General features: G+C 38.3%; 1 protein-coding gene across 2 annotated transcripts in view; it reads left to right on the top strand.

Moving 5' to 3' along the window:
- The first annotated feature begins 21 nt into the window (after positions 1–21).
- LOC102257782 (membrane cofactor protein-like) overlaps positions 22–14,458 on the top strand; it is a 77,111-nt gene continuing 62,674 nt past the window's right edge. For both annotated transcript variants that reach the window (XM_014536537.1, XM_014536538.1), the window contains exons 1-5: positions 22–96; positions 2,327–2,512; positions 2,857–2,965; positions 7,947–8,032; positions 10,463–10,660. In XM_014536537.1, the coding sequence (XP_014392023.1) occupies positions 2,359–2,512; positions 2,857–2,965; positions 7,947–8,032; positions 10,463–10,660 (547 nt within the window). In that variant the 5' untranslated portion in view covers positions 22–96; positions 2,327–2,358. The remainder of the gene's footprint in view (positions 97–2,326; positions 2,513–2,856; positions 2,966–7,946; positions 8,033–10,462; positions 10,661–14,458) is intronic.

Genomic DNA, 14,458 nt, shown 5'->3' with positions numbered 1-14,458 from the left:
CCTCGGCCCCGCACGCCGCGCCGGTCACGCCCACCTGCGGTTGCTGACACTTTGTGAGTCTAGCGATTGTTGCGTCTGGTGCCCGCGGCCAGGAAGGTAAGTGCACGCTGCCCCTGAGGATTCCCGCGGGCCTCCCGCAACATGACCCGGTCCTGCGAGCCGCGCAGGGCACCTCCCCGCCCCCCCGAGAGTCCCTCTTCTTCTTGGTGCTTCGTGGGGATCACTTTGGTGACCCTAGTGCTCCAGTTACCCCCATCCCTTGGTAGGAACCTGGAGAGGGTGTGCGCTCCGGAAACGAACTGGAGAAGGTTGGGGAGCGGGCTGAAGGGTGCCGAAGGCGGGGGTGGGGGTGGCGGGAGCGGGAAACAGGGGAGGAGATTCTCTTGGTGGGTCAGGGTCAGGGTCAGGGTCCGGTGGGAGGCGCAGGGCTTGGCCCCGGCTGGTGCGGAGCTGGGGTAGAAGGCTCAGCCACAGATCCTCGGGTTGTGCTGGGGCGGTGGGTCCCTGTAGTGGCGGCGATGAAGGCTGCTGGGTGGTCGGCACTGAGCTTTGCGGGATGCTGGGGCGCCGCGGGTGTTTGCGGGGGACGAGGGAATGCCTCCAGCTGAAGCTTGCAGGTGTTTGTGCACGGAGTCGCTCGGGATGGGGAGCCCTCACCTGGGCTGCAGACGAGGGCTTGCTCTCGAGTGCCCTGCGCGTGGGGATGTTGCTGGGGCCCGAGCTGTGCCCGGGAGGGGTGTGTGCGCTGTGCTCCCTGGGTGTGGGGATGCGCGGCTGAGTGGAGTGTGGGTGCCCGGCCGCGCGGGGCTGGGGGAGCCTTGGCTGGGTGTGGCCTGGTGTGCGCTTTGTGGAGCGCGGCGCCTGGAAGCTCGCTGTTGGCTTTGTACCGGGGCTGGGAGCGCACGTGGAGCCCTTGAGTGAGAATAGCCCTGCGTCCTCGGATTTAGGATTGGGAAGGGCGCGCAGTGCCTTTTGTACATAAAGGTTACAGGCTCATTGTTGCCCCCAAGTCGTATTGGTATTTTGTCCTCCCCCCCTCCCCCCCACGCCTGGGCCCCCCATTAGATTGGGTCCTATCTAGGGAAGATTCGGAAGCAACCGAAGAAAACATTGGTAGCTAAACCTAGTGAGAAATGAGAATCGTAAGAAATGAACAGTAAGCAATGGTACTATTGTACAGCTCATAAACTAAACGCTGAAGGCCATACACTGTCTGCGACGTTTCATGGAATCTAATGAGTTATGTTATATAAACACTTACTATTAAAAGCACTTTTATTGTATAAAAAGACATATTAGGAATCCTCTTTTCTTTACATGCTTTCAGTTACTGAGATTGCATCAAACAAAGGTTGCTTGCCTAATTTAATCATGCTGTTGTGTGCTTTCTTTCTTGCTGGTTCCAGGAAATTCTAGAGTGATCTTATGCCTTTGGATGAGAACAGAATTATATAGAATTTCTAGCTATTTGTTTTCCTATTGTAAATGGGAATGTCTCGCTCAGGGTATTCAGTAAATGTTCATAAAACCAACCTCTCAAGTAATCCTCTTGTAAAAAATGCTGTTAATTACGAGGGCTTTAGGGTTGCATCGACTTTAGGGCATGATGGCAATGAAATGTTGGACTGGGTATATATAATTTCAGATTTTTAGAATATGGTACGAAAGAAGAGTAAAATTTGACTTGTTTGGAATACTCCTGACTGGTCTCACCATCTGAAGTGATAACAATCCAGGGTGTAAGACAGGAGGAATGTTCCTCCGGGATCAGAATAGGTCTATCTCCTTTTTTTAAAGATCCTTCCGGCGAATAGGAAAGACCCCTGATTCTTTAGGACTTTACTTGATGTGTCTCCATCACATTATTTTACATAATTGTTCTAACACATTTTTTTTAGATTTTCAAGCCCACAGGTAAAAAAAAAAAGAGAGAAATTACTGAAATGAAAAGGCTGAGGGGGGGAAAAGACTTCTTAGAAGAGAATTGAGTTTTGAAATGAATTTCAAAAGAAATGGGGAATGATGCATACCTATATGGTATATCTTTCAGACCTAAAACACTGATATTTGCTTCCTAAATTTACTGATGAATAAAAATCCAGCTCATTCCCCAACAAACCAAAAGCGAATACAATGCTATTTAAAGCAAGGGCAGCACATGGCCCACTCCTAGGACCCTTGGGTGAAAGCAGGGAACAAATCTTTAAAATCTTACCAAGTATCTTTCCATTTATTCTGGACTACCCACCTGCTACCACGCCACAGTCCCTGGCTGGTCAAGGAGATTAAATATTTCATTTTTATGCTTGTATTTCCTTACTTTTAGGTCTCTGTGGTAAACCACCAGTGTTTCAATCTATGAAGTTAAAGGTTCCCCCTCAACCTGCATATTTACCTGGGGAGAGAGTATATTATCAATGTAATCCAGGATATTATTATTCCTATTTTTATGGCCTCAGCACCTATTGTGAGAAAAATAACTCCTGGTACCCTATTGATGAAGCTTGTTACAGTAAGTAAATAAAACCTTTCTTTTTTTGTATGCATGTGTGCTTGCTCTGGTGGTGCTGGTTTTGCTTTTAACACATGCTTGGATTCGTTTCCCACTGTGGCAATGATGATTTTCTCATGGGAAACGAGGTTTTAGATAGCAAGACAGGTGGTTAGGCTTTGACAAATCTCCCGGGGAAGTTTTTTGTAGGCGTGGTTTGGGTAAATGTGAGTTTATGTTTTCCCTTCTAATAGTTAACTCCAGCAAATACTATTGCGTGAATTGACAACAGCGGTGTAGAATTATTTTTATTAAATCTGTTTTGAAATTTGTATAAAAAAATGAATTTGCAAATTTTCTTCTAGAAAAACAATGTCCAACTCCCAAGGTTCCTAACGGTGAAGTCTTTGAGCAGTATGAACCACAAACGGGCTTTCAATTTGATAAAGATGCTTACTTTTATTGCAACTATGGGTAAGTGGCCCCTTAGAGAAAAGAAGGTAGATGTTACCGGTTCGATATTGTTTTTCTTCTCTTCTTAAACCAGTGGTTCTCAACCTTGGCTGCACATGAGAATCGCCTGGGAATCTTTTTAAAATCCAATCAGGGTTTTAAAAAGATTCCCAGGTGATTCTAATGTGCAGCCAAGGTTGAGAACCACTGTCTTAAACATTCCCATAAAGTTGATTTCACCTGCTTTCTGTGTGACAAGTTGCACTTGCAGCCAATCAACTCCCGGGCTTTTTAGGGAGACTGAAAACATAGGGACTTAATAGAAACTTAAAGGAAAGCCGAATTACATAACCCTTGCTATAGGTAACAATCAGCTTATTGTAAGCATCACAAGTGTAGTAATCATGGTGACTTCATCCTTGACAACAACATGCACCCTATTAAAAACAAAACAAGTCTCAGAGTTGAAGGAGGGCTCACAGAAATGTGTTGTTGAAGTCCTTTAATTCTTTACATACTTTCTATCTGGTGGCTCTATACTCTATTGTGAGTGGGGTATTGAAGTCTGTAACTATTATGGTAGAAATGGCTGTTATGTAGAAGGGTGTGTTTCTCTAGTTCTGTTGCTTCCTATATTTTGATGATCTGTCATTGGGTGTCAATGTTTATAACCGTTTTATCTGCTTGTTAGGTACCTTTTATTAATAATACTTAAGGTCCTTTGTCTCTTGTAAACTTTTTTGATTTTGAGTCTGTTTTACCTGATACTAGTACAGCCACTCCCGCTTTTTGGGGGGATACTGTTTGCATGGAATATCTTTTTCCATCCATCAACTGATTTTGTCTTTGGATCTCAAATGAGTGTCTTGTAGACAACATATAGTAGGATTATGTGCTCATTCTGCCAACTTCCTTCTTGTGATTAGAGAGTTGGTCATTTAAATGTAAATTTGTGACAAGGAGGGAGTTCTGCCTTTGTGGTATATGCTTTCTATATGCCTGGTAGCCTTTTTGGTTCATTTCCTGCATTACTGTCTTCCTTTTATGTTAATTGTCTTTTTTGTAATGAAATGTTAAAAATTATTCCTCATTTCTTTTTGAGTATACTCTATTGCTATTTTTTTGTGTGGTAACCATGGGGATTACATTTAAAATCCAAAAGTTATATCAATCTAAATTGGAATTTATACCAGTTTAATACACAAAAGCTTAACTCCTTTATAGAGTCATAGCCACCCCATTTGGTTGTTACTGTCTCAAAATTGCATCTTTTCATATTCTTTTAAATGCATTATCTCTTAACTTATATACAAAACAAGATTTGGAGTTAAAAAACAAAGTTACAGGCCTGGCTGGTGTGGCTCAGTGGTTGAGTGTCGACCTATGAACCAGGAGGTCACAGGTTCGATTCCCAGTCAGGGCACATGCCGGGGTTGCAAGCTTGATCCCCAGTGTGGGGCTGCAGGAGGCAGCCAATCAACGATTCTCTCTCATCATCTCTCTCATCTCTCTATCCCTTTCTCTCTCCCCTTTGCTCTCTGAAATCAATAAGAAATATATATATTTTTAAAAGTTACAGTACTGCTAGTTTTTACACTAAAATTTTTTTCTTTAAATGTATTATCTCTTAAATTGTGAAGAGAACAAAATTATGGTTACCAACTATTTTTAAAACAATACAAGCTTTTATAATTGCCCATGTATTTACTGTTAGTGAGAAGTTTATTTCCCATATGGGTGAAAGTTACTTTCGAGTGCCCTTTTATTTGACCTTGGAAGACTCCTTTGAAAATTTCTTATAGGGAAGTTCTAGTGGCCACAGGCTCCCTCAGCTTTGGTTTACCCTGGACTGTTTTAATTCCCCCTTCACTTTGAGGACAGTTTTGCTGGGTAAAGTATTTTGGGTTTTGAGTTGTTCTTTTCTTTTAGCACTTTTAGTATATCTACCCACTGTCTCTGGGTTCCAAATTTTCTGGTGATATACTGATTATATTATTAAGAACCCCTTGTATGTCATGATTTATTCCCTCTCCTAGTTCAAGATTCTCTGTCTTTGGTTTTTGAGTGTTTGATTACAGTAGTCCTTATGTATCATTGGGGGATTATTTCCAGCACACCTCCCCACCCCCCTGCTGATACTAATCCAAGTCCCTGGTATAAAAGGACATAGTATTTGCACTTAACCTATAGACATCCCCCTGTGTACTTTAAATCACCTCTAGACTACTTATAATACCTAATACAATGTAAAGGCTGTATAAAATAGTTGTTACACTGTATTGTTTATGGAATGATGACAAGAAAAAGAAATCTGTACTTTTTCTTTTTAAGAATATTTTCAGTTCTTGGTTGGTTAAATCCACAGATGTAAAACCTACAGATCTGGAGCGTCTACTGTATTGTGTCTTAGTGTAGGTCATTTTGAAATCATTTTACCTGGTGGCTATTGAGCTCTTGGGTGTTTATATTCCTGTCTGTTATCAAATTTGGGGAGCTGTGAGCCTTCATATTCTTTATATATTCTTTTTGCCCATTTTTGTCTTCTCATTTTGGAATTATCACAATGTGCATGTTGGTCCACTTGATGGTATCCCACAGGTCCCTTAAGCTCTGTTAACTTTTCTTCATTTTTTCTTCTTTCTGTTCTTTAGACAATTTTTATTGTCCTAACTTCATGTTCACTGATTCATTCTTTGGCCTGCTCAAATCTACCTTTAAAACCTCTAGTGAATTTTTCAAGGCATATTGTACTTTTGAATTCCAGAATTTCTTTTTGTTGTTTTTTTCTGTTTTTTATTCATCTGTTTATTGATATTTCAGTTTGTTCACACATCATTTTTTAACCTTCCTTCATTTTTTTCATTTAGTTCTTTGTGCATCTTTCAGAGTTATTCTGAAGTCTTTGTTTAGTGAATCTGCCATCAATGCCTTTATCAGAGACAGTTTGTTGATTTTTTAAAAAATGGATCATACATGCCTCTTTCTTGGCATGCCTTGTGATTCATTTTATTTTTTAGGAATACTGCATAATTGAATCTAATAATGTGGTAACTCTAGAAATCAGCTTCTTTACCTTCCTTAGACCTTGCTATTTTGGGTATTGTCTTTGGATACTTTCATTGTAGTTTGGTGTCTCTGTGCTGAGGATCAGCCCGAGATATAAACTGAAGGTCTTCTCAGGTTGTTTCTGAGCCTTGCCCTGAGCACATGCACCCAATTTCTAATTTTCTCTATCTATGCAGTTCTTTTTGAAGATCCTGGTTTTTAATATCTGCCTCCTGAGAGAGGAAAAGAAAAATATGTAGTGGAGAGAAAAGGGTGCAGGATCTTTAAATCCCCTGAGAGTCGTTTCAGCTGGGGAGGAAAGGGCCAGCTAAAGAAGCAGATGCTACAATGGCCTCCCATCTCTTTGTCCACTTCTCTGTGATCCGCAGCAGTAATCAGAACACAGTTTTCTGATATTTGTAGGGCAGGGCCTTTTTGCCCCCCTGGCTCTTGCAGGCTGCTTGAGGAATACAGACACAGCTGCCTGCCACATTGTGGATGGTGGGGGATGTATAGCTGCTATTTTCCTAAGAGCTGAAATTACGTTTACTTGTTGGAGTCTTTCCCTGGAAATTTCAAGCCCTCAATAGACTAGTTCAAAAATAGTTAAATCAAGCAGATCCTGCTATTGAAATTGTTGTCTAGTTGGAGTGACAAAGTCCTACTCTGACATCTCCTCAGAATTCTCTCTGAAAACACTAAAATATGGAGAAAATGAGTGAACCTTCTGAAACTGTACAAACTGTTTCACTATTTTTTAACTTGATCAAGTAAAAATAATGGAACATCCATTTAATAGTTATATACAGAGCGACTGCTAAAGCATTTTGAGGGGTACCAAACATTTAAGACACAGATTTTTTCTCTCAGAAATTGTATCCTTATTGAGAAATACAATATAGACAGAGAGATGTGACGGCAAAATAGTAAAGGAGAAGTACCAAATAGTAGTTCATGATTATTGCAATGAGAATCCAGAAGGAAGAGAGTACTGTGAATTTAAGTAATCAGAGATTTCATCAAGTAGTATGTCTGAGCTATCCTAAGAAACACATCCTGATTTAAAGAATACATGCATACCTCGTTTTATTGTGCTTTGCTTTATTGCACTTTGCATGTATTGCATTTTTATCAATATCCAAGCATAACACTCCACCAGCAAAAAAGTCACAACTTGGCTGAAGGCTCAATGATGATTAGCTTTTTTTTTTTATTAAGCATAAAGCATTTTTAAATTAAACTATATACATTCTGTCTTTAGACATAATGCTATTGAACACTTAATATACTACTTTATAGTATAAATATAACTTCATATGCACTGGTCAACCAAAAGTTTTGTATGATTCGAGTTCTTGTGATAATCACTTGATGGTGGTGGCCTGGAACCGAACCCATGATATCGCTGAGGTATGCCTGTATTAATAAGAGCTAAAACTTACCTAGCACTCACTATTAACTCATCTAATACTCAAAACAGCCCTATGACATATAAACTATTATCTCCTATTCATAGATGAGGTATGTGGAAAGGGAAACATGAAGGGACTTGCCCAAACTCAAATAACCAGTCAGTGCGAGAGCTGGGACTCGAATCCAGTAGGCAAGCTCCAGAGCCTTGTCTCTGTACTGAGTTGTTGTGTGACTGAGCAGAATAGAAGGAGCAAAGCCATGGAAATTAATGTGTTATGCCCAGGAGAGCAAAGAGGCCAGCCTGCCAGGCATGACAGATGTATTTAGATATCTTTGCTCTTGGCCCATGTGTGTGCAAATGCAGAGACTGTTTAGTTAAATTCCAGATTTGGTTAGAACTTTCATGATAGTGTGCTATTTAAGAAAATTCCCCCTCAACTTATTATAGTGCAGAAAACAACTTATATGAAATGTTCCTCTTTATTATGTACATCTTGTTAACTGGTAAATAAAACAGTAACCTTTTTTTCCCCCCTTCATTTAGTTATTACTTAAAAGGTGAACCAATTTTAACTTGTAAACTTTCTGGAGACACAGTGTATTGGGGCGGTGATATCCCAACATGTGAAAGTAAGTAAATTTCCACTTTAGAATTTAGACCAGCAATTCTCAATATTTTTGGCCTGGGAGACCCACTTATGCTGATTTTTTTTAAAGTAAAGTATAATTGAGATATAATAGTATATTAGTTTCAGCATAGTGATTCTTTTATTTATGTGCCTTACAATGTAATCACTATGATAAGTATAGTAACCATTTGTCACTATTGAAATGTATTACATTATTATTGTACTAGAGGCCTGATGCACGAAATTCATGCAAGAGTAGGCCTTCCTTTCCCCATCTGCCAGCACTGGCTTCCCTCCCAGCCCCGGCTTCGTCTGGAAGGACGTCCAGTCTAATTAGCATGTTATGCTTTTATTATTATAGGTTCCCTGCACTATGTATTACATCCTGGTGACTTGATTCATTTTTTAAAATATATTTTTATTGATTTCAGATAGAGGAAGGGAGGGAAAGAGATAGAAACATCAGTGATGAGAGAGAATCACTGATTGGCTGCCTCCTGCATAACCCATACTGCCGACCAAGCCTGCAACCCGGGCATGTGCCCTGATCTGGAATTGAACCATTACTCCCTGGTTCATGGGTCAAAGCTCAGCCTCTGAGCCACACTGGTCTGGCATGGATTTATTTTATAACTGGAAATCTATACCTCTTATTCCCCTTCTCCTTATTTACCCATCCTCCCAGCCCCCTTTACTCTGCAACCATCAGTTTGTTCTCTGTATCTATAAGTCTATTTCTATTTGGTTTGTTTCTTATTTTAGATTCCACATGTCATAAAATCACGTGGTATTTTCTTTCTCTGACTCATTTCATTTAGTATAATACCCTCTAAGTCCATCAATGTTATTGGCAAATGATGAGATTTCATTCTTTTTTTTTGGTCTGATAATATCCCATTGCATATGGATGTATATTTGTATCCTATCTAATAAAATAGTAATATGCAAATTGACCATCACTCCAACACACAAGATGGCCACCACCAGATGGCCGGCAGGGGAGGGCAGTTGGGAGGGACCAGACCTGAAAGGGAGGGCAGTTGGGGGCGACCAGGCCGGCAGGGGAGGGCAGTTAGGCATCAATCAGGCTGGCAGGGGAGTGGTTAGGGGCAATCAGTCAGGTGAGTGGTTGAGAGCCAACAGTCCTGGATTGTGAGAGGCATGTCCCAGATTGGAGAGGGTGCAGGTTGGGCTGATGGACACCCCCACCCCCGTGCACAAATTTCATGCACCAAGCCTAGTATTATGGGTGGTCATAATAATCTGGCCGGTCATAATAATCTAGCCACTCAGTGTATATATGTGTGTGTTTGTGTGTGTATATATATACATATATGTGTGTGTGTGTATATATATATGTGTGTGTGTGTGTGTGTGTGTGTGTATGTATCACCTTTTTAATCCATTCATCTATTGATGGACATCTAGGTTGTTTCTAAACCTTGGCTATTATAAATAATGCTATAATGAACCTAGGGGTGTATATATCTTTTGAATTAGTGTTTTTGTTTTCTTCTGATAAATGCCAACAAGTGGAATGGCTGGGTCAAATTGTATTTATGTTTTTAATATTTTGAGGAACCTCACAACTGTTTCTGATAGTGGCTGCACCAATTTACAATCTCACCAACAGTGTAAGAGGGCTCCCTTTTCTCCACATTTTTGCCCTTTATGTTTTTAATTAACAAAGATTCCAAAGAGCTTCACTTTATGTGATTTATGTCTATTGATATTTATTATATTGGAATGAAAACAAGTTTCTAAAATAATTATTCATTAATATAAATTTTTTAAAAAACAGTAAAGTCGATGCATGTTTAATTATATTTTATAAAAAAATTTTTAAATGTCCAAAAACAAATTGTGAGAATGGTAGCATTATTTTACACTTTCATAAATCTCTTCAAAATCTGGCTTAAAGGAAGACACTTAGATTCAATCTGTTGTGAAATAACTCATTTTGTAGCTTCTGGAACATTTCACTGCACTCGTAAGGTTTAAAGTGAAAAAAAGACATATCTCAGTATCATTGTGAACCAATGAATTAGCAAATATTTATAAATTATAAAGCATTTCTCAACTATCAGTGAAGCTTTAATCACATGCATATTTTCTCCTCAAATTTTCAGCAAACCTTATGATGACTAGAACAAAACTTAGCATAACCTTATAGATAAATAATGGTATTTCATATAGGTATTTAAGAAAATCAATTTTCTTTTGGAAGTTCATTTCTATATGGTTTGACTTTGGGGTAATAACATTTTCTCACAGAAACATTCTAAATGGGTAGTAGATTCACCACTAGATTATAGAAATCACGTTAATGAATTTATTGAATTTACTAAATGTTGTCTTAATCTTTCATTTTCCTCTCATTTTCCTCTGTATATATATTCTCTCTCTCTCCCTCTCTCTCTCTCTCTCTTAGAGATTTTATGTGGAGAACCTGGAATAATAGAAAATGGAAAACGCACGAATAGCTGGAGGGTTGAATTTGAATTTAATGAAGTAGTGTCTTATACTTGTGACCCTTCAGATGGACCTCAGGAGTATTCACTTGTTGGAGAGAGCAAGCTTTCTTGTTCTGGGCCTGGCGAATGGAGTAGTGACCCTCCTCAATGTAAAGGTAATGATATTTCCATTTATTCTTCATTTGTAAATACAGTGGAAACACTTTGTAGATAGTTTTACCTATAAGTAAAGAAAGAGTCATATGTGCTTCCTCCTCCTGTTAAATTGACTTTTAATTTATGACAAGTTGAAACAAAAATAATTTTAGTTGTAGGAGTCCCCACCTCCAACATATTCTTGGCACTTCAGTTTATACAATGTGAACTACTGTTTACATGTATGTTAGGGTTTTTTGCTTGGAAGGACCAAAAACTAAACACACACTGGCTTAAAAATAAGTTATATTAAAATGTCTGAGATATATCACAATAGGTAATGGGGGAATAAATTGTAAAAGACCGACTCTCTTACTGAAAACAATGATAAACTCTGTACACACATTTTTAAAAAACAGTGTTTAAGGCACTAGGGAGTAAATTCAAAACGAGGTAACAGAATAATAAAACTAAAATTCAATGAAATTGAAAACATATAATAGTACAGAAAATTCAGTGAAACTAACACCTGCTTCTTAGACAAGATTGATAAAATAGATATACCTACAGCTAGAACGACAAGTAAAAGGATGATATTATTAATATCAAGAATGAGTCCAGCTGGTGTGGCTCTGGTTGAACATTAACCTAGGAACCAAGAGGTCACCAGTTTGATTCTCAATCAGGGCACATGCTTGGGTTGCAGGCTCAAACCCCAGTAGAGGTGTGCAGGAGGCAGCCAATAGGTCATCAATGTTTCTATCTCTCCCTTATCCTTCCTCTATCTCTAAAAATCAATAAAAACATTTTTTAAGTGAGAAGACAACACTGTCCTGTAGATGTAAGGAATAATGAATAATAAGTCAATATTACAAAAAACATTATGCCTATAAATTTGACAACTTAAATGAAATTGACAAATTCCTGGAAAGACACAAATTACTGGTGTCCACTGATAGATGAATGGATAAAGAAAATGTGATACCTACACACAGACGCATATGCACATACAATGGAGTATTACTTAACAATAAACAGAATGAAATCTTGCCAATGGAGACAACATGGTGGACATATGTAAAGGGTATTATAAAAATGAAATCAAAAAGAAAAGACAACTATATGATTTCACTTATATGTGGAATCTAAAACGACAAAACAAATTAACAAACAGAAACAGGGACATAGATACAGAGAACAGATAATGGTTGCCAAAGGGGAGGGGAGTGAGGAGAGGGGTGGGTGAAAAGAAAATACCGAGTGCGATGAGATTGACCTTGAATCTTCACCCAAAATTTTCACTAAAACGCTTTTAAACATGGAACCATATTTTTTTAAAAAAGGACTTTGTAACTTCTAAACCCTGCTCTGCCACTTAGTTGGATTAGCTTGGCTAAGTTTACTTCTCTCTCTAAGGCTCAGTTTTCTTGTTAATAGAATGGTATTAGCCCAATAAGGTGGTCCTATGATTTAAAAAAAAAATACTTTTTTTAAGACACAAAATACCAAAACTACTGAAAGATATAGGTAACCCGTATAGTCCTATATTTATTAAAGAAAGAGAGTTAAAACCTTCCCTCAAGGAGAACTGCAGACCCAGATGGCATACCTGGGGAATTCTACCAAACATTTTAGGAATAGACAATAGCACCTCTACACAAACTCTTCAAGAAATATAAGAGAAGGGAATACTTCTCAACTTATTCCATAAGAACAACATTAGAGTGATACCAAAACCAGACAAAGACATTGCAAGAAAATTACAAACAATAGCCTTAATAAATATAGAACCAAAACTTTATACAAACAAAATATTAACAAATCAAACCTATCATATATAATACTAATGCATCATAACCTATTAAGATTTATCCCATAGAATGCAGACTGGTGCAGCCACTATGGAAGACAGTATGGAGTTTCCTCAAAAAACTGGAAATGGAACTCCCATTTGACCCTGTGATCCCACTAGGAATATATTATCCCAAGAAACCAAAAACACCAATCAGAAAGGATATATGCACCCCTATGTTCATAGCAGCACAATTCACCATAGCTAAGATTTGGAAACAGCCTAAGTGCCCATCAGTAGATGAATGGATTAGAAAACTGTGGTACATCTACACGATGGAATACTATGCTGCTGTAAAAAAGAAGGAACTCTTACCATTTGCAACGGCATGGATGGAACTGGAGAGCATTATGCTAAGTGAAATAAGCCAGTCAATGAAGGAAAAATACCACATGATCTCACTCATTCATGGATAATAAAGACCATTACAAACTTTTGAACAATAATAGATACAGAGGCAGAGCTGCCTCAAACTGATTGTCAAACTGCAGTGGGAAGGCCAGAGAGGGTTGGGGGGCAGAAGGGAGGGGAGTAAGAGATCAACCGAAGGACTTGTATGCATGCATATAAGCATAACTAATGGACATAAGACACTGGGGGGTAAGGGAGGGTAGGGGATTGTCAAGGTCGGGGGGGGGGAAAAAGGACACATATGTAATACCCTTTGTAATACTTTTAGCAAAAAATAAAAATAAAAAATTAATTAAAAAAAAGATTTATCCCATAAATACAAGGTTGGTCCAGATTTAAAAATTAATCAGTATAATTTATAATATCAAGAGACTGCAAAGAAGAAAACAACATGATCATCTTATTAGATGCCCCCAGAAAGCAATTGACAGAACTCATCATCTTTTCATAATAAGACTTCTGAGCAAACTAGAAATCTTAACTGGATAAAAGGCATTTATAGAAATCTTAGAGCTTACATTAATTTTAATGGTAAAAACTAATTTATTTCCTCCCAAGGTGGGAACAAGGGAAGTATATTCGCTCTCACCACTCTATTCAGCATCCTACTGGAGGTCCTACAACAAGGCAACAAAGAAATAGGCTATATGTATGAAAGGAAGCAATAAAATAGTCTCTAAACTTATGACATTGTCTGTGTAGACACTTCCAAAGACTTTAATTTTAGCTAGGTTGTGAAAGAAAAGATCAACCTGCAGAAATCAATTACATGTCTATATAATACTAACAGCCAGTAGAAATTGAAATTTTAAAATTGCTGTTTACAGCAGTGAACCTTTTGAGCTCGGCGTGTCAGCATTTTGAAAAACCCTAACTTAACTCTGGTGCCATGTCACATATAGAAAATTTTTTATCTTTGCAACCATAGTAAAACAAAGACTTATATTTTTGATATTTATTTTATATACTTAAATGCCATTTAACAAAGAAAAATCAACCCAAAAAATGAGTTCGCGTGTCACCTCTGGCACGCGTGTCATAGGTTCACCATCACTGGTTTAGAGCATCTCAAATACATGCGCATAAATCTATCAATAAATGTGAAGAGATGTGAATGCTGAAAACTACTAAGCACTAATAAAGGAAGTTAAGAAAGACCTTAATATATGAAGGGACATACGTTGGTCATCGATTGGAAGACTCAGCATAATAAAGACATTAATTCTCTGTTTTTGATGTATAAATTTGGCACAATCCTGATAAAAAGCCAAGCAGAACTTTTTGTAAATTGATAGACTGATTCTAAAATTTATATGGAATGACAAAAGAACTAGAATAGTCAAAACAATTTTGAATGTAATTGAAGGATGCACTCTACCCGATATCAAGAGTCTATATAAAGTCTACTATAAGGTATATAGCTGTATAGGACAATGGAACAGAATAGTGAGTCCAGAATTAGACCCTTGCAAATATGTCCAGTTGATTTTCATCTCAGATATGCAAACAAATCAGTGGTAAAATGATCCTCTTTTCAAAAATGGTACAGGCACAA

This window comes from Myotis brandtii, unplaced genomic scaffold (assembly GCF_000412655.1).
Source record: "Myotis brandtii unplaced genomic scaffold, ASM41265v1 scaffold1645, whole genome shotgun sequence".
In the NCBI taxonomy this organism is placed as follows: domain Eukaryota; kingdom Metazoa; phylum Chordata; class Mammalia; order Chiroptera; family Vespertilionidae; genus Myotis; species Myotis brandtii.
The sequence above is the reverse complement of the archived record's forward strand: the minus strand, read 5'-3'. Positions and strand labels throughout refer to the sequence as shown.